Source organism: Dermochelys coriacea, chromosome 7, assembly GCF_009764565.3.
Source record: "Dermochelys coriacea isolate rDerCor1 chromosome 7, rDerCor1.pri.v4, whole genome shotgun sequence".
Lineage (NCBI taxonomy): Eukaryota > Metazoa > Chordata > Testudines > Dermochelyidae > Dermochelys > Dermochelys coriacea.
In genome coordinates this window covers 33999894-34018360 of record NC_050074.1, presented here as the reverse complement: position 1 = coordinate 34018360, position 18467 = coordinate 33999894, and the positions used below count along the sequence as shown (strand labels likewise).

General features: G+C 59.8%; 2 protein-coding genes across 12 annotated transcripts; one reads left to right on the top strand and one right to left on the bottom strand.

Annotated features, from left to right (window-relative positions):
* The first annotated feature begins 493 nt into the window (after nt 1–493).
* B3GAT3 (beta-1,3-glucuronyltransferase 3) lies at nt 494–10645 on the top strand. Of its 11 annotated transcripts, none has more exons than XM_038411367.2 (6): nt 495–648; nt 2529–2626; nt 3136–3313; nt 4279–4609; nt 9374–9664; nt 9937–10645. In XM_038411367.2, the coding sequence occupies exons 2-6, from the start codon at nt 2545–2547 to the stop codon at nt 10033–10035; spliced, it is 981 nt and encodes a 326-aa protein (XP_038267295.1). In that variant the 5' UTR covers nt 495–648; nt 2529–2544; the 3' UTR covers nt 10036–10645. The 11 variants fall into 11 exon arrangements, with proteins under 11 accessions (XP_043375496.1, XP_043375494.1, XP_038267295.1 ...); XM_038411369.2 differs by having other exon boundaries at nt 534–648; nt 2588–2626; XM_038411368.2 differs by having other exon boundaries at nt 559–648; nt 2588–2680.
* Nucleotides 8556–17494, bottom strand: LOC119858457. The gene is made up of 14 exons (XM_043518670.1): nt 17465–17494; nt 16677–16886; nt 15566–16148; nt 15002–15096; nt 14626–14781; nt 14081–14237; nt 13713–13749; nt 13329–13471; nt 12762–12865; nt 12541–12616; nt 11902–11990; nt 11534–11665; nt 11313–11383; nt 8556–11142 (listed from the first exon to the last, which is right to left on the bottom strand). The coding sequence occupies exons 1-14, from the start codon at nt 17492–17494 to the stop codon at nt 10917–10919; spliced, it is 2109 nt and encodes a 702-aa protein (XP_043374605.1). The 3' UTR covers nt 8556–10916.
* Between the last annotated feature and the right edge of the window lie 973 nt (nt 17495–18467).

Sequence of the window (18467 nt, the reverse complement as noted above, 5' to 3'; positions counted from 1 at the left end):
CTGTGGGCTTCTCTGCTGGGGCTGGGTGTGGGTGGTGCAGGAACAGCAATTGTCCCGACTCTGGGCCTGATGGCTCCGACCCCATCCACCCCCCTCCCGCGCCTGGAGCATCAGGAACCCATCCTCCCCCCACCGCCTCAGCTCTCCCTCCCCCCAGGCTGGTGCCTCGGGAACCCCTCCCCCATCGTCGCGGCTCCCCCGCTATCATTCTGGCTCTGGCCACTCCTCGGCTTGACAGGTGGGGACCCTCCCCGCCAGCCCGGCTGTGGCCGCTCCGGGGCTGGCAAAGGCCAGGGTCGCCGGCCCTTCTCGCTGGCTGGGCGGTGCCTGTCCCCCTCCCCCGTCAGGCTCGGTCCGCTCGGTGAAGGGGGCCCGGGAGGAGGGACGCGGCGCCGCTCCTCGCTGGGGGCCGGTGATTGGCCGGGACTAAGAACCCAGGACTCTGGGATCCTGCAATAGTGGCCGGAAGTGGGGGAGCTGCTGAAGGGACCGGACCGGAAGTGAGTTGCTGGGGGCGAAGGCGACCCGCGGGGCCCGATGCTGAGTGTGACCCGGAGCAGAGAGGGGCCGGACCGGAAGTGCCGGGCCGGGTGCGGAGGAGGCTGCTGGGCGCTGAGACCCGCTCCCCACCCCCCCGGGGCTGGCGCGGTGAGTAACCAGCCGCGGTCTCCGTGGCAACAGCAGCACGTTCTCTCCCCATGGCGCGGTCTCCATAGCAACGATGGGACGTTCCTGCTCCAGTGGTGCGATCTCCCCGGGACGGCGCCGTGTCCCCTGGCCCCCCCCATCCCCGTGGTGCAATCTCCCCAGAACAGTGCCGTGTCCCCTGCCCCCAGTCCCCATGGTGTGATCTCCCCGGGAACTGTCCCATGTCCTACTCACCCCGTGCCTGTGATGGGATCTCCCTGGGATGGTTCCACATTCTCCCAGTCCCCGTGGTGTAATCTCCCCGGGGGTTGGTGCCGTGTCCCATGTCCAACTCCACATGTCTCCATGGTGCCATCTCCCGGGGACAATGCCACATCTCCACCTCCCTGTCCCATAGTGCGATCTTCCCAGGGACGGGGCCAAGGCCTCCTGTCCTGGATCCACAGGTCTGGTTCTGTGGCCCAAGCTTTGGAACAACTTCTGTGAGGAAAACCCTGCAGCGTGCCAGACCCAACTCTTCCTCCAGGATAAGCCACGTGGCTTCACCACCTCCTAGGCTGGACCTCTGGTCCATCAGCACCCTTGCTTCATACTGTGAGCGCCGGTCAGCCAGTCCAACTGGGATGGACCCCCTGAAGGAGACTTGTACAATCTTAGGGAGCAATGTCCCACCTCAGATATCTGCGGGGGCATGCAGCTAGCATTGTAAAATAGAAGCGTTTGTTAGTCTTGAGCTTAGCACAGAGAACAGAAAGTTACCGCATGGTCCATCTTGGCCAGCCCAGAGCCTTATTCTGACCCCTCTTTTGTCCCCATTCAAGAGAGTCTCTAGCTTCCAGCAGCCCACACTTAACAACCCTCCACCTGGTCCCTCCTCAGTCCTCTGTTTCCCCGTAGACATGGTTGGCTTCCTGCGGAGGGGAGGGCCATCCCTGGTCCTTAGTTGCTAGGTACCAAATGTCTGGGTAATGGAATGACCATTGTCTTCTTGGACTCTCCAGAGGTATGGGCCCCACACCCCAACAGCATCAGTCACACCTGGGTCCCTGCAGAGAGTAAACAACCTTTTCCCAGCACCTACTTAACAATGCAGCATGCACACACTATTCATACAAAATATTACAGAAAATTCCCACTCTATCTCACCCCTGTCCACTCTATCCCGGTGGCGCGATGTCCCCAGGGACAGTGCCATATTCCCCCCCCCCATCCCCGTGGTGCAATCTCCCCAGGGATGGTGGCACGTCCCTCCCATTCCCGTGGCGCTATCTCCCCAGGGATGGCGCCATGTCCGTACCCGCCCCCCATCCATGTGGCACAATCTCCCCAGGGATGGTGGCACGTTCCTCCCATCTCCGTGGCGCAATCTCCCCAGGGACAGTGCCATGTTTGCCCCCCATCCCCGTGGCACAATCTCCCTCGTGATGGGGTCACGCCCTTCCCATCCCTGGGGACGGTGGCACATCCCCCTCTTCCCCCCCATCCCTGGGGTGTGATTTCCCTGGGGATGGTGCCATGTTCCCCTTTCCCCACAGTGGGCACAGTGGTTATGGTGGGGCTGAGATTTACATGGCTCCAAATCCTCATCCACTTCCTGCTGCATTGCCCAGCCTGAACTGAAGGCTCCTGTGAGGGCTGGGGACCCAGTCATGCCAGGGGCTACCAAGAAACATGGTGAAAGCCCCACCTGGAGATATTCCCAGTGGTGACAGGTGCAGGAAGTCCAGGGTGGCCATGGTACAGAGATGGGGACTGCGGTGCTAGAGGTGCGTGTCTATGTGCCCAGCATTTCCTGGATGTGCTCACCATAGCAGTTCGGAGGCAGGGGGTGTTGCAGCAGGACACCCCCATAACCAGCCACTCCCTCCCCATCTCCCCAGGGGCCAGAGTGGCACCATGAAGGTGAAGCTGAAGAATGTGTTTGTCATTTACTTCCTAGTGTCGGTGATTGGGCTCATGTATGCGTTGCTGCAGCTGGGTGAGTGCTGGCCTGAGCGCAACAGCTGTGGTGCTGGGGCTGAACTCAGAGCAGGTTTGTGGGCTCGGCCAGGAGCTGTTCTCGATCCCCACCAGAGCACAGTGCCAGCAGTCACTAGCCCCTGAACGTCCTCTCTCCCCCTAATGAGACAGCCAGATAGAGAGGGGAGCCTGTCTGGGTACCAGTGCCAGCCCGTGTCCTACTGGGCGCTAGCCCCTGCCCCAGCTCCACTGGGCGTCTGCATAAAGAGCCAGCAGTTCAGTCAGAGGTGTGGGGTCAGGACTTGGAGTGGAGGGAAGAGCACAGACCCTGTCTCAGGAAACTCGGAGAGTCACAGGAATACTTGAGGCTCAGAGGGTTTGTTAGGAGGGAGCATGCTGGTTTGGGAGAAGGGATGGGAGCCTGGCTGTTCCCTGACCAGGGCTGGATCCAGCTGGGGAATTGTCCCCAGGGGAAGCCGGGAGCCTTCTCTGACTTGTCTGTCTGCCTCCTCCTCTGCCTGGCTCCAGGGCAGCCCTGTGACTGCTCCCAACACCTGAGATCGGCCAGTGACCTCATTCATGGCAAGGACAAGAAGATCTCCCAGCTGCTGAGTGAGGTGAAGCGGCTGCAGGCACGAGGAAGGGGCCCAGAGCTGGAGGGACAGGCACTGCCCATCATCTATGCCATCACACCTACCTATGCCAGGTGGGAGCTCCTGCTGGGGGGAGCTGCAGGGGGCTTGGTCATGCTGGGAATAGGCTGGGCTTGGGGAGATGGGGGGCTTTGCTGGGGATGGGAAGAGTCTCCATGTGCTAGGAACAGAAATGACTCCAGTGTTGAATTCAGCAGCCTGAAACCCAGCCGCAAGGAGAGCAGGCGCCTGCAGGTAGCAGGTTTGGGCCCTGTGGCTCCCACGGAACCCGCCAGCAGGCTCTGCTGCAGTGTTAGCAGCCAGGATGCTGAAAGAGGCCCTGCTCCCCCTGCCCAACACCAATCAGTGTTTATGGAAATACTCCAGTTGCTCCCAAACACCTAGGGAAGCAACCTCTGCAGAACCTACTAAGCCATTTTGCCCAGGATCTAACTGGCCTGCCTCCTCCCATCCTCACCAGATGAGATCATGAGCGTGGGTTTACACACCTGCAGTTACCGTTGCCTTGCTGGGGTAAGACATGGCTGAGGGGAAGAATATCCCTCCAGCAGACAGAGCTGGTATTAAACCCATTTGCACCAGAGGAGCTGAGATTTCTCTAATGGCGAGCACTGGCAACTCCAGAAATGGATATTTCGATACTCAAGAGGTGCTCCTTGGAACCCGACTGCTTCATCTCCGTTGGGAGGAACAGTCTAACTCCACTGCCTGCTCCCCCTTGCCCACCCCAGTCTGCCACATCACCCTTTCCCTGAAGGCTGCTGCATTTCCTGGTTTCTCTCACACCACCACCTTCTCCAGCTGGTGTGCTTCTCTTTGGCTTCTCCCCCTTTATTGTTGCCCCCTTGTTCTCCTGGCCAAGCTGGTGCGTTCCTCTATTGTTTTCCCTTCTCCCCAGGCTGAGCTGGTGCCTTTCTCTATTGTTTCCCCTTCCTCCCCAGCTGGCATATTTCTCTATTGTTTCCCACTCCCCACCAGGCTGAGCTGGTGCATCTCTCTGTTGTTTCTCCTCGGGCAGGCTGGTGCAGAAGGCTGAGCTGGTGCGCATCTCGCAGACCTTCCTGCACGTGAAGAACTTCCACTGGATCGTGGTAGAGGACTCCCCAGTGAAGACCCAGCTGGTGTCGGAGTTGCTGGCCCAGAGCGGCCTGCGCTTCACCCACCTGCACACGGAGACGCCCAAGGAGCACAAGCGCAAGGAGAGCGACCCCAACTGGCTGAAGCCCCGTGGTGTGGAGCAGCGTAACCTGGCCCTGCAGTGGCTGCGGGAGAACCGGGAGCTCAGTGAGGAGGGTGTGGTCTACTTTGCCGATGACGATAACACCTACAGCCTGCGCCTCTTTGATGAGGTGGGTGCTGTGCGCTTCGGGGGGAGGGAGTGGAGTACTGGGACAGCGTAAGTGTGATGTGCAGGGTGGCAAGGCACTGGAGGCAGACTGCGGAAGTGGGGGCGGCAGGTGTCACAGATCCACGTGATCGGTGCTTCAGGCCCAACTCTGGAACAGTCTCTAGGAGGAACCTCTTCAGTGTGCCGGTCCCCCTAGGGTCTCACCCTGGAGGAAGCATGAGCCACACAGTTTCACTGCCTCCTGAACCTGTTCCTTAGAGCCTCCAGCACTCCTCCTTCACACCATGAGTTCCGTTCACTGAGTCCAACTGAGACACCCCGATGGAGACTGGTACACTCCCCAGGGATCAATGCACCTCGCCAAGCATTTCAATGACACTCACACAGTGTTTGTTCTCTGGAACACACCATAGGGAGTCCTTAGGTTAGCACAGAGAACATGTGTCAAAGCACAGTCCAATCTGGTTAGCCCAGAGTCCAGCCAAGCTGTAGTGAGCTCCTTGGTGCAAGCTCTCTCTGACCTTCTGTCTGATCTCCTCTGACTCCCCGACTGCCTCCTGTTCTTCTCCCTCCCCACACATCTCTTCAGTCTGGATTTGAGATCAGCCCCCCTGTTAGGAGGCAGGGAAGTCTATAGTTCTCTGGGCCACTTGGTTACCAGGTATTGATGTCTGGGCAATTGGATTTGCCATTGTCTTTTCACAGGCTCTACTTCTATGGGGATTAAGGTCCAGACAGTTAGGTGACACCCACACCTCTGTCTCCTAGCCTGCCCCAAGGTCAAACAGTCCTGCCCCGCCTCCTCCCCATACCACCACTGGGTAACAATGTAACATATAGGGGAAACCGAGGTGCACACAAGTTTCATTAAAATATTACCAAAAATTCCCACTTTGTCACATCTCTTCCCTCTTTGAGACCAAGCTGAGCAGGGTCACTTAAACCAGTCACCTGGGGAAGTTCAAACCCACAAATGTTATCCAGAGATACTACAGCATCTTCCCCTTCTCCTTGGTAGCTGTCCCACCCGGCAGTCTCGAGATTCTTATAGCACCGTTGCCATTCAGTCCAATTTATAGTTTCCAATACGCCATTCCAAGCACTTTCCCATCCTTCCTTAGGTCTGGTCTGTTAGATGGCACCAGAAGGGTGCAGCCCCACGCCGTGTTTTAACCCAAAACCTTGAAACTGGGGTGGGGTCCGGCCACTCCCTCGACCCCCTCATTGGCTGGGAAGTGAGGAGGGCAACGAGCCCCAGTCCTCCAAGTGTCAGCTTGGCTGCAGCCAGGGGTGTCCTTACCCTAGGTTGGGGTAGGAAGTGACCCCTGGATCATTTGGTCTTTGCCCAGTCATATCCCTGGGGCTGTGGTGTCCCAGGGTCTGGTGAGGCAGGCATGCAAGAGGCTCCTGCACATTGGTGCATCTCAACCCCAGCGCTGTGTGATGCAAGAAGCTTCTCTCCCCACTTGGGGTCAGTCTGTTGCCTTCAACCCCAGGACAGTCCTTTCACCCCCTGCTCCTGGTGGGCTGTGATTCAGGATCTCTTGGTTAAGAGAACACATGTGGCCAGGGCCACCCTCTGATCAGGTGTCTGTTACCAGAAGCGGCCTCTTCACTGGGGCTTCTCTCCCCCTGGCCAGGGCAAACCTGTGGCCATCCCCCTGCCCTGCCTGTGTCTGCCCACACTCAGCTGGGATTTCAGCTGCCACAGGGCTCCACTCTGCCTCTACTTTCCCAGCGAGGGCAGGCTGAGAGCTTGCTCCCTCGGTCACAGCATCAGGCACCAGGGAAGTTTCGCCTGAGCCAGTGTGACTCACATCTCCCATATGTACCTGGCTGTGGCCATTCCCCTGCCCCACTCAGATCTGGCTTTATGGTTACAGACAGAAAGGTGTCTTGAGCTAACAGCCATTCCTTTGTGTTGCAAGCAAGGGAGGAAAACCCTCCTGCTCCCTGCCAGCCAAGCTATTTGCATTTTCACTGACATCTCCAGTCTGAGCCTGTCCGCTTGGGTGGTTCAAATCCTGGGCTGGTACAGAAACGGGCAGAATTTTGTCTTAAGGTGATACAGTCAGTCCCCAAAAGGATGTCAGAGCTGATCTCCTGGAGAACAGCCACCCCGAGTCCTCCTGGGTCTGCACAGGAGTCAGAGCCAGAGCTAGACAAAAGGAACCTTAACCCAGCTGACACAGCCTTTCAGCATGTGATGGGTTGTACATGTGCTCTGACAGGCCTCTCTGTCCCAGAATCTCTCTACCCCAGGAACATCTTCCCAGTAACCAGCACCTTCTGCTCCCACTAGGGATTCCATGAGTCTGAGCCCAGCAGAGTACCACAGGACACGTGTACAGTGCCTGGATCAGGAGCCCATCTGTCACCACCCCTGGTGCCCCCGAGGAGTTGGCTGTGTGGCTCCCGCTCAGAGCCTGAGCTACAAGGCGGTCTTCTTGGTTGGGCAGAGTGATGCAGCAAACTTTATTTCATCAAGCCTTGGACATAGTGCCCACTTCTTTCCTGTTTTCCTACAGATATTACATCTCACGTCTCAGAGGTCCCTTGGAGGAGGTCTGCCTGCATGGCTGCTCCCCCACTTTAGGTTTACCCGAGTCCCACTCCTGGGGTGCCTCCACTGGTTCCCTTTCCCAGGACCCATGCTTAACCCAGTCCCCTTTGGGTCTCTCTTCATACCCAGACCTACCGTCCACAAACTCATTGGCCAACTGACCTGTGCTATACAGATCCTTCAGTTCCCTGTGCACTAGACACATTTTAAGCTCGTGAGGATAGATCTCAGAGTTCCTCCAACCCACCCAGGTTATACCAATCCTCCCGCGTAATGTCCCTTTACTCTTACCCGCCTTGTGGAGATATTCTCCCATCAGGGTGGTGGCTTCCATGTAGGTCACACCCTGGGTCTTTTGCGCACCCCGAAACCTCCCTATAAGCCCCAGGTGTCAATTCAAACGTAAGCAGTAGAGCCTTTCTGAACTGTTCATAGTCCCCAGTATCAGCTCCATCCATGTGGCTGAACGCTTCTATAGCTGTGAGCCCAAGTAAGAGATGAGACAGCGGAGACAGTCTGCAGGGTCAACCTGGTTCAAATCGCAAGCCTTTTCAAAGGCAGTGAGACAGGCATCAATATCCCCGCCTCATAAACTAGGGCAAGAATTTGGTATCTATGATCCCTGCAGAATCAGCATCTTTCCCAATGTGCCCCTCTGCTTCTCCATATCCGGTTCCTGCTTTCACTCCTTCTCTGGGTTCTTCCTCCTTGCTTCTCCCAGTCAACTGATTGGAGCTGAGTGGGAACAATCTGCTAGTGCCTTCACACTCAGTGCCAAGTCCCACCACTTCAGATCTATCAATAGGGAACCAGGTCACAAAGACCACTGCTGCACGGGAGCCAGATCTTGACGCTGTCCTGTTGCTGCCTCTATCACACTACACCCTCTTGGAACTCCGCTTGGATCTGGAACCTGCTTCTTGGAGCGATCATCCTTCTCCAGCCATGCAATCAGCTGCCCCTTGTTGAGTTTTCCAACGCTTAGCCCTCTTTGCCTGCACACATTTGCATTGTCTGTCTTAGGGAGCTGGTTACAGACCATTTAACTATCCTTGTTTTACTGCTGCAAGTCACTTATTGCAAAATGCTACCGGTGTATTCAGCATCCCACCGCTAACACCACCTGTCATGGATCCACAAGGTCGGTGATACAGTCTCAGTTTGGGAAAAGTCTCTAGCAGGAACCCCTTCAGACTCCCTGGAGGCAGTGTAAGATACATGGCTTTCCCGCCTCATGAAACTGGACCTCTGGGCCTCTGGCACTCCTGCTTCACATTGTGAGCTCCATTAAGCGAGTCCAACTGAGAGAGACCCCCAGTGGAGACTAGTACACTCCCCAGGGATTAATGCACCTCGCCAAGCATTGGCAATGACACTCACACAGTGTTGTCAAAACACTTGGGTTTATTAGTCCTCTGGAATACACCATAGGGAGTCCTTAGGTTAGCACAGAGAACAGACGTTAAAGCACAGTCCAGTCTGGTTAGCCCAGAGCCCAGCCAAGCTGTAGTGAGCTCCTTGGTGCAAGCTCTCACTGACCTTCCATCTGATCTCCTCTGTCAGACTCCAGGTGAGAGCTCTGGCTGCCTCCAGCCACCCACTCTTTCCCCCCCATCACTCCAGTCCTTGGATCTCAACCTGGGGAAATATTGCTCAATCATCCCCACCCCCACCTGCTGAGAGGCATGGAAGTCTATAGATTTCTGGGTCGTTGATTGCTAGGAAGCAATGTCCAGACAATTGGATTTGTCTGGTGTCTTTTGAGGTGTTCCACTAGAATGGGGATTGAGACCCAGACAGCAACACCCTCACCTCTGTCTCCTAGCCTGCCCTGAGAGCAAACAGTCTGTCGTCCCCGTCCCCTGTCCCCCCGCCACCACTGGGTAACAATGCACTGTACAGGGGAAACGGAGACACTTAGACGTGTCATAAAAATATTACAAAAAATTCCCACTTCGTCACAGCAGGACGCTGGAAGCAGGGCGTGGGGTGATGAGGAAGGGGGGGGCGGCAGGGCCCTGGAGGCAGGGGATGGGGTGATGGGGAAGGGAGTGGGTGGCAGGGCGCTGGAGGCGGGGTGGGATGACGGGGAAGGGCGGGATGGCAGGAGGCAGGGGGTGGGGAGGGCAGGGAGGCATTTGTCTCACCTCCCCCATGTGGGGGTCTCTTTCTGCTGCTGACACCCCTCTCTTTTCCCCACAGATCCGCTCCACCAAGCGTGTCTCAGTTTGGCCTGTGGGGCTGGTGGGTGGCCTGCGCTTTGAGCGCCCCCTGGTGGAGAAGGGCAGGGTGGTGGGCTTCTACACAGCCTGGAAGCCCAACCGGCCCTTCCCCATGGACATGGCCGGCTTCGCTATTGCTCTGCAGCTGCTACTGGCGAATCGGGAGGCCCGGTTTGACTTGCTGGCTGAGCGTGGCTACCTGGAGAGCAGCCTGCTGCAGTCACTGGTCTCCATTGAAGAGTTGGAGCCCCGAGCTGACAACTGCACTAAGGTGAGGAGGGGGCTGGGAGCCAGGACTCCCGGGTTTTATCCGTGGTGTTGGGAGCGCAGTGGGTCGAGTGGGTTAGGGCAGGAGGTCAGGACTCCTGGGTTCTATTCCGGGCTGGGAGTGGGGAATGTGAAATTTTGCCTCTTAGCAGGATGGTCCCAGGTGTCTTCAGTCCCCCAGCTATGGTGACTGGCTGGGGGTGCTGGTTGGGGGAGGGGCACAGTCTGGGGAGATCTCTCTGGACCCCACCTCTGTCCTGCACTCCTCCATTGCAGGTTCTGGTCTGGCACACGCGGTCGGAGAAGCCCAAAATGAAGCAGGAGGAGCTGCTGCAGAAGCAGGGCCTGGGCTCTGACCCAAGCATCGAGGTGTGAGTGGCACCTGGAGCCACGGTACAGGGAGGCCCGTTTGGGGAGCTGGCCCAGAACCTAGGACAGGATCAGGGCGCTGCCAGAACAATGGACTTGGGGGCTGAACGCCCCAGACTGCTTTATTTATTGTGACGTTCAGGGGCCCTGCCCCAGCCCCCACCCCACTGGCGGAGCAGCTTCTATCCCAGCATCTCCAGTGCTGCTGCTCCCTGCTGAGGGAGCCCCCCCCAACCCAACATCCTGAGCTGCTACTGCCTGGAAGTCAGCTGCTCCAGGATTTATTCCCATTGAACCTCCCCGCCCAGGACCCCTTCCCCCTGCCTAGCATCTCAGTGTGCAGATCTACGGGACCCTAGCCCCGCTGCATGGTGCCTGAGGATGGCAGCTCTGGTCCTGCCCTGCTGGGCAGGGCTCCTAAGGGCAGTGGAGCTGTGAGTGAGTGTGACACTATGTTCCTCCCCACACCCACCCCACTCACCAGTGGGTTGGGATCCCCTCCCCAGCTTCAGGGAGCCCTGTGTGTCCATGTTGTGTGTGTGGCTGTTGCATGAACGTGGTGGCTGTTACAGCAATAAGCATGATATATCCTCAATAAAGCGCCCATCCCCCACTACCCTGGCTGTCTCTCTGCCCCTCGGCCCCACATGCCCCTGTGGTTATGCCCAGCAGGCAGGGTCAGAGCTGCCTAGGCATAGAGGGCAGTGCAGGGCCCAGGCTGAACCTGGGTGGAGTCTCTCCCAGGGGCAAGTCCTGCCCTTATGGCACGGGGCTCCTGTAACCTTGTGTTCCCCATGAGGAGACCACAACCCCTTGGCCCCCAAAGGGGCAAACTTTTGGAGGGGGGGGCTCTCCATGACAGGCCAAGGGAGGGGTTCTGCCCCCCATCACATGAAGAGCTGCTCCATGTCCCTCCCATAGAGCAGCCCCAGCCCAGGGCAGGCCAGGGCCTCAGCAACAGGCTCGGCTGGCTCTGTGTTGGCCCAGGGGGGACACCCCGCATGAGGGGCAGGGAGAGCGGCAGGTCCCAGTATCCCCGCTTGCCCACCCCAGTCGTCCTGCTGCCGATGGATCTTCATGTGGGCATTTCGGCTCTTGATCTTGTAGAACGTCCTGGGGACAGAATGGGGGGAGGGGTTAGTGCGGCATCAGCGGGGGCCCTTCAGCCTCCGAGGTGCTTCTCTCCCAGCAACCAAGAGGCCTGGGGGACATTCCCACTCGGAGCCTGCCCCCCGCCCCCCCAATCTGGTGAGAGCGGAGCCCAAAGAGTTAAAGACACTTACTTGCCGCAACGTTTGCAGGGAAAGCTGGAGCCAGGGGACGAGTCCTGAGGCAGCTCCGGGGTAGGTGGGGGCTGAGAGAGAGAGAAAGGGGGGGACATCACAGACCTCATCACAGACTTCCTCCCCCTCATACACCTACCCACCCAGAAGGACTACAGACATGGCTGCTTCCTTGTCTGGGCAGGGGCTCCCCCCATCCCTGTCTCTGAGGTCTCACATACCTGCCCGGGGCCGGCCCTGCCCACGATGGCGCCTGTCTCTGACCCGGCACCACTTCGCTTGTGACTGCGCCGCAGCCGGCTCTTGTGCAGGTAATAGAACTCCACGCACTGGGCCAGACGCTTGGAGGGCACCTGGGGAGCAGGGAGAACTCAGTCAGCCAGCATCCCCCAGCCCTGCTGGGAGAGGCCAGGCCTGGAGTAGCCGGGAGTCCTTCCCCCTGCAGCCAGCGCTCCTGTCCTGCTCCCTACATCGCCCCCTGCTGGGAGAGGCTGGGGCAGGAGTAGCTGCGTGTCCGTTTCCCCCGCCAAGCTGGGACTGTGAAGTTGGTTGGAAGTGAGGCAGGGAAGGGGGCTGGTGCAGCTCTCACCGCACGTTGAATCTGGGCAAAGTCCTTCCTGTGCAGGGCAAAGGCTTTGGAGAAGAGGCGTCGCTCATGGGTGCTCCACATGTCACTGCCTGGGGGAGGGAGAGGGACCTGAGACAGGGAGTCCTGCCCCACTCCCTTCAAAGCCCTTCCACACTCTCCTTTTTTCCCCTCCCCTCCCCGGCCCCATCTCACCCAGCTCATAGACTCTGCCCCACCCAATGTTCCTGCCCCCCCCGTCCCTGCTTCTCACAGCCCCAGGAGCTGGAACTGGGGGTGCTGCTGCACCCCCTGGCTTGAAGTGGTTTCCATCATATACAGGGTTTAGCATTTGCTTCAATGGCTCTCAGCACCCCCACTATACAAATTGTTCCACTGCCACCCTGCCCACTCACAGCCCCACCCCCAGCCTCCTGTCCCCCACAGCCGTACCCCCTCACAGCCCTGCCCCCAACCTCCTGTCCCCCACAGCCCTACCCCCTCACCCTGCCACGGCTCCCAATCCTGCCCCCACTCCTCTTCCATCCTGTCCAGCTGCTGCTAGCCCTGTTCCCCTTCTTTCCCCAGCCCTGCCCCCACTGGCCCCCAGACTCTTCTAGCTACCCTGGCCATGCCACTTGCCCACACCTCTCCCCCCTTTACCTGTGTAATGGTAACTGGCCAGAGGGTGACATTTGGGCCACACTGGGGTTCGCAGCAACAGAGTCTCCAAGGCAACCTGAGGGAGGGAGTAAAGCTGAGAGGGGGAAGCTGCCCCAGACCCTTTCCCTCCCCAGGGGACTCCCCTGCCAGAACCATCCTGGCCTCCGGTCAGACACTGCTACTTACCAAGGCCCAGGCCATGGGATGGGGAGTTCTCTTACCATGACATTCCCACCAGCCTGGCACAGGCAGTGCAGCGCCAGCTCCTGATTGGTGCCACCCCCAGGGATGGCACTAGAGCAAGCCACGTCCAGCAGTGTCTCCACTGCAACCAGAGAGCAGCCGTCAGCTGGGCCTAGTGGGACCCCTGCACCCCCCTCACTGCACCCAGACAGCAGCAATCTGATGGGCCCTGGGAACCTCCACTCCATGGACCCTTCCACTCCCCACACTGCACCCAGAGAGCAGCCATCAGATAGGCCCTGGAACCCTTCCCCCAGCTCATGGGACCCCTTAGTACACCCTCTGCTTCACCCACAGAGCTCCCTGCCCCTGGGCTGGTGGGGGCGGTGAGTGTCCCCATCACAGATGGCCTATTCCCCCCAAGAGGCTGGGGACTGACTGGACCATGCAGACTGAGCCCCAGAGGAGCCACTGGGGGTGGGCTTGTCCTGCCGCTTCTCCCCTCCCCACACTGAAAGGGACATATGGGCCTGCCCCAACTCTTCCTGTCCCAGCCTGTGAGTGCTCCAGCTCCTCCACCGATAATCCCCAGTGCTACCTCTCACCTTGGCGCTGGGTCTCTGCATCTTGCTCCAGCCCTGGCCAGGGCCTCCAGACCAGTTCGGCCTGCGGGGGGTCCAGCCGGGCAAGGTGTGGGTCCCGCAGCACTGGCAGTGCTGACTGGAACGTGGGGCCCACATTTATCTGTCTGCAGGGAAAGGGGCAGGTGAGGGGGCCTCAACCACAGGCACATGCCCGCCCTGTTACTGCCCCTCCCAGACCACCATTTCCCCCCCACTCATGCTCCCTAGCCACCCCCAGCCTGGGGATTCCTCCCTTCGCCAGGAGATCCCTGGCCCAAAGGTCTCTCCCTGGGGCCCATCCCCTTTGCCACACCTGCCCCAGGGGCTGTAGCCTAGTCTCACTCCATCTCAAAAGACAGGACTTACGGGACGTCCAGGCACTGGACGGGGTCGGGGCTGCCACCTGTGGAGGGGAGAGTCCAGCAGTGAAGACCCCCGGTACAGACACAGTCCCCCAACCTGCCCTGAAACAGAACTCCTGACCCCCTACCCATCTCCTAGGGCCCTGCAGGACCCCCTGTATGGCTCTGTACCCACCCGACAAACCTTCATGGACTCCCCACCATCACCACACTCAGGGACCCAGCCCACCTGGTTCAGTGGAGGGAGAGACCCTCCCTTGCACCCCCTGCCCCTTGGCCACACTCAGCCGCATCTGGGAGAACCCAGGAGTCCTGGCTCCCAAGCGACCAATCAAGCCCCCCAGCCTGCGTTGGAAGGTGGTGGGCACTTACCGCCCAGCGAGGCGCCCAGCTCAGCAAACAGCCCTGTGCCTCGGCGCAGCGGGTTGAGCATCGGGGGTGGTGTGTAGTGCGGGGGGCCCCTGGCCTGGTGCATCCGGCTCCAATAAGGAGTGCCCCGATAACTGGACGCCAAGGAGCTCCCAGAAACCTGGGGAGGAGAAGGGTCAGAGACTGCAGGGGCCTAGCCCACGGGAGGACAATGAGGGAATGGGGCATTGTGGCCTCCCCAGTGCCAGCACCCCTGCTGGGTCGGGGGGGGCAGGACTCTAGCAACTCCCCCTCCCCCCCACTGGGAAACACCCAGCTAACCACCAAGATATCCCCCCAACCCCTCCTTCCCTAGCTATCCCCCTCCCCAGTGTCCCCAGTCCTCCCCTCCAATGAGTGATCAAGAGCCCAGCTAGGTGCAAGGTTGTGAGCTGTGATGGGGACAAGTGATTGGGGAGTGGGGGGGCTCCTCTGACTCCATTGCCCCACCCATGCTCCCCTGAGGGCTCAGGGAGGCAGCCCCCACTCCCCCAGGGTCCCACTCTCACCTGGGGGATGGCAGTGTGGCCTGCCGTTGCGGGGCTCTGCTCATGCCCCAGCCTGGCAGCAGCAACCTCTGACTCTGGCTCCTGAGGGGAGACCCCTGGCCATGGGGCAAAACCAGCAGGGAGAAACTCCAGCCCCTTGCAGTAGCGCTCAGTGTCCTGCAGGGGATGACAGGCTCAGTGCAGGGAGTCAGAACCCACAGCCAGGGAGAGAACCCCTGGAGTCCTGGCTCTCAGCACCAGCCCCGCTCTAACCAGTAGACTCCACTGCCCTTGCAGTTAGTCTTGGGGGAATCTCCCCACCCCCTCCCCTCCTCGGCAGCATGGTCCTGGGACTGGGCACCGCCCATTTCCCACCACCCTCCTCATGCCAACCCACCTGGTAGCAGCAGAGACTGGGGGCGGCATCAGGGGGCCAGTCAGGGGGGCCCAGGAGCCCAGCATACATCTCAGGGCCTGCGAGCCCCTGGGGAGCTGACACACAGGGAGTGGAAGTTAGGCTGTGAGAGCTAAGAGACAGGGTTCCCCCTTCCCATCCCAGCAGCCTCCCACCAAAGCTGGGGGCCCTCCATCGTATATCCCATAACCCTCAGGGTTGGCCCCATAACTCCCCTGAGATGAGTTCCCCCTTCTGCCCCATAACCCACAATGAGCCAGGTGTCCCCTTTCCAGTCCCCACAGGCACGTATCAGCCTATGTCCATACCCCCGCATCCTCCTGGACCCACACATCCCAGTGGTGCCTCCCAACCCCATAACTCTCCAAGTTGAAGTCCTCCCTCCATGCCCCCCCACTTCCACCCAAGTTGTCTCACAGCCCTGAAAGCATCCCTTAGTCCCATAACCTCCCAAAAACGGGAGTCCCCCTCAGCTGGCCTCCCCCATCTTTGCCCCACCATCCCCTGAGGGCACCCGTAGCCACTTCCCTTTACCCCATCACTCACCGGGTCCCGGGTAGCCCTCTGGGGGGCTGTAGCTAGCAGGCTGGTTCTCCTGATATAGGCACGGAAGCGGGGGCTCCTTGTGCTGCTGCCCGTACCCACCTTCGCCCTGCCCCTGCCTCGCTGGGAGGCTGCAGTAGGACAGAGGAGGCCCTGACCCCTCCAGCTGGCCTCCAGGGAGTTGCAGCAGCAGGGGGCTAGCAGGGGGGTATCCCTCCTGTGGGGCAATAGGGGGCGGCTGGGCCATTATCTCCTGCAGGCTGAAGCCCTGGCTCCTGAATGCCTGAGTCCCCAGCACCCACGGCTTCCCGAAAGGTGGGTTGGGGAAGGCTTGGGCAAAGGGGTCCAGCCTGCGGTGGGCTGGCTCGATCCTCTGGGGCCAGAGCCCATAGGAGCCCCCCGCTGCCCTGGGCAGCTGGCCCTGCTGGGCTGGGTTCCCCTCAGGGCCACAGCTGGGCTGGCCCAGGGCAGCATACATCCCCTTCGTGCTGGTAGGGTCCCCAGCCTCCATGCTGCAGGGGGGATAGAAGGGGCCAGAGGTGCTCATCTCAGGCTCCATCCCTGTGGCGTTGAGTCCCATACGGAGCTGAAAGAGACCCAGAGAAATGAGGGGGCAGCACACCCCCACAGAGCAGGTTCTAAGCAAAGGGGTCCTGATTCTGAGCCCCCCACCCTGCTTTAGCCAGCTGGACACACAGCTCTTCTGGAGCTGGGAATAGAACCCAGGAGTCCTGGCTTCCAACCCTCCTGCTTTAACCACTAGACCCCACTCCTCTCTCAGAGCTGGGAAGAGAACCCAGCCGTCATTGTCCTCATTTTACAGAGGGGGAAACTGAGGCAAAGAGCAGTGAAGTGCCTTGCCCAGGGTCACCCAGCCAGCCAATAGCTGAGCCGGGAATAGAAACCTGGTCTTGTGTTTCCATTCCAATGCTCTGTCCAGCCCCTCCAGCTCTAACCCACTAGACCCCACTCCCCTCCCAGAGCTGGGGATGGAACCCAGGAGTCCGGGCTCCCAGTAAGTCCCCTTGCTCCATTCTAATCATTAGACCCCAGTCACTCCTGGCGACAGGGATAGAACCCATGAGTCCAGGCTTCCCCCCTCCCCCCACAGTACCCACAGACTCTCGGCTGAGGCCCGCCCGGGTCCCTGGCTGTTTGCAGAGGGCTCAGTGCAGCGTTGTGGCACATCGTGCTGGTCCCGCAGAGACCCCCCCTCCCGCTTCCTGTCAGCGCGGCGGCTCCGACGCCTGCTTATCTCCCAGCGCGAGCGAACGAACAAACGGAAAACAGGTGCTTTCGCCGCGCGCCTTCCCAGCCCAATATCCTGTGTGAGAGCAGGGGGAGGAGGGCTGGGGGGGCAGACACAGACAAACGCATTCAGGGCATCGCGCATCAAGGGGTGGGGAAGGGACCTGCCCACCAGTTCATGCAGTTGGACAGGAATAGAAACCAGGAGTCCTGGCTCCCAGCATCCCTGCTCTAACCACTAGACCCCAGTCCCCTTCCAGTCAGGGATGAACTCAGGAGTCCTGGCTGCCAGTCTCATATGTGGGCCAAAAGGGTTCTCCCTTCCCTCTGTGTTGTGGGAACAGCTCCATGTGGAGGAGGGAAGGCAGGGGGAACGCAACAGGGCTACAGAACTGGGCCCGACTCCCCTCCCTCCAGCGCAACCCCACAACTCTGGGTGGGGTGGCACCCCGCTTGCCCCATATCTCCCCGCCCTGCTCCAGAACAAATGATAACACCGTAGGGCAGGGTCCCACAAGGGACCTGAGATTGCCAGGGCCCCCTCCCCCAGGGCCGCCCAGAGGATTCAGGGGGCCTGGGGTCTTCGGCAGCGGGGATCCTTCCACTCCGGGTCTTCGGGACACTTTGCCAAAGACATGGAGCAGAAGGACCCACCGCCGCTGAAATGCCGCTGAAAACTCTCATGGGGCCCCCTGTGGGGCCCGGGGCCTGGGGCAAGGGCCCCAGGGCAGGGCCTGCCCCACTTTCCCCCCCAGGCAGCCCTGCCCTCCCCCTTCAGCATGACACACAGAGACCCAAGCACCAGAGACCCCTGGCAGACAACACAGGGAATGGGGGCCCAGAAAGCACCAGACAGAGAAACCTTAGCCCTGACCTTGAGCTGAGCCCTGACCTTGACCCTAGCTCTGCCACGCCGGGCTCATTGGCGTCATGGTCCCAGACGCAGTTCTGGGTCTGACTGTGAAGGGGTGTCACTGAGCTCCCTGCCTTGGTGACCCCCTGTGGATGGTGACCTGGGCAGGATAACGGGGCTGGGAACGTTGGCACCCTGAGCCTGTGGCACCAGGCTCCTCCTGCCCCGTCACTGCCCCGGAACAATTCGTGCCACAGGCTCCTGTGCTCATGCCCTGGGCACTTGGTTCCTTTTTGGGGATCAGGGTGAGTTTTAAACATGTAACCCCACCCTGACTGCGGGGGTCTCCCTGCATAGAGAGTCTGAAGTAGGCAGGACTTGGGCTGCAAAGCTGGAGTCACCCCAGCCCCCAGTGCCGGGAAATTTAGCAGTTACGAGGCAGGAACCATGTGTCCATCACTGCAATCTGTCCTGTGTGACATGAATCCCCTGGGAGAATCTGCCACACCCCACCTGCCCTGGTTCCTGCGAGCCCCCCCGCTACCCTGCCTCAGCCGTGATGTTCACTGGAGAGAGTTGGCTCTGAGCTAGGCCCAGCACTCCCCGGGCCTGCCAAGCCCACAGATTCCTTGGTTCTAAAGCCAGAGGGGACCACAAAGCTCATCTAGCCTGACCTCCTGTGTGACACAATCCAGAGAATCTCCCTGCATGAATTCCTGGCTGCACTAGGGCAGATCTGCTAGAAAAATAGCCCCTGGAGATGGAAAACCATCCAGCAATATCAACTTCCCCTATCTAACAGGC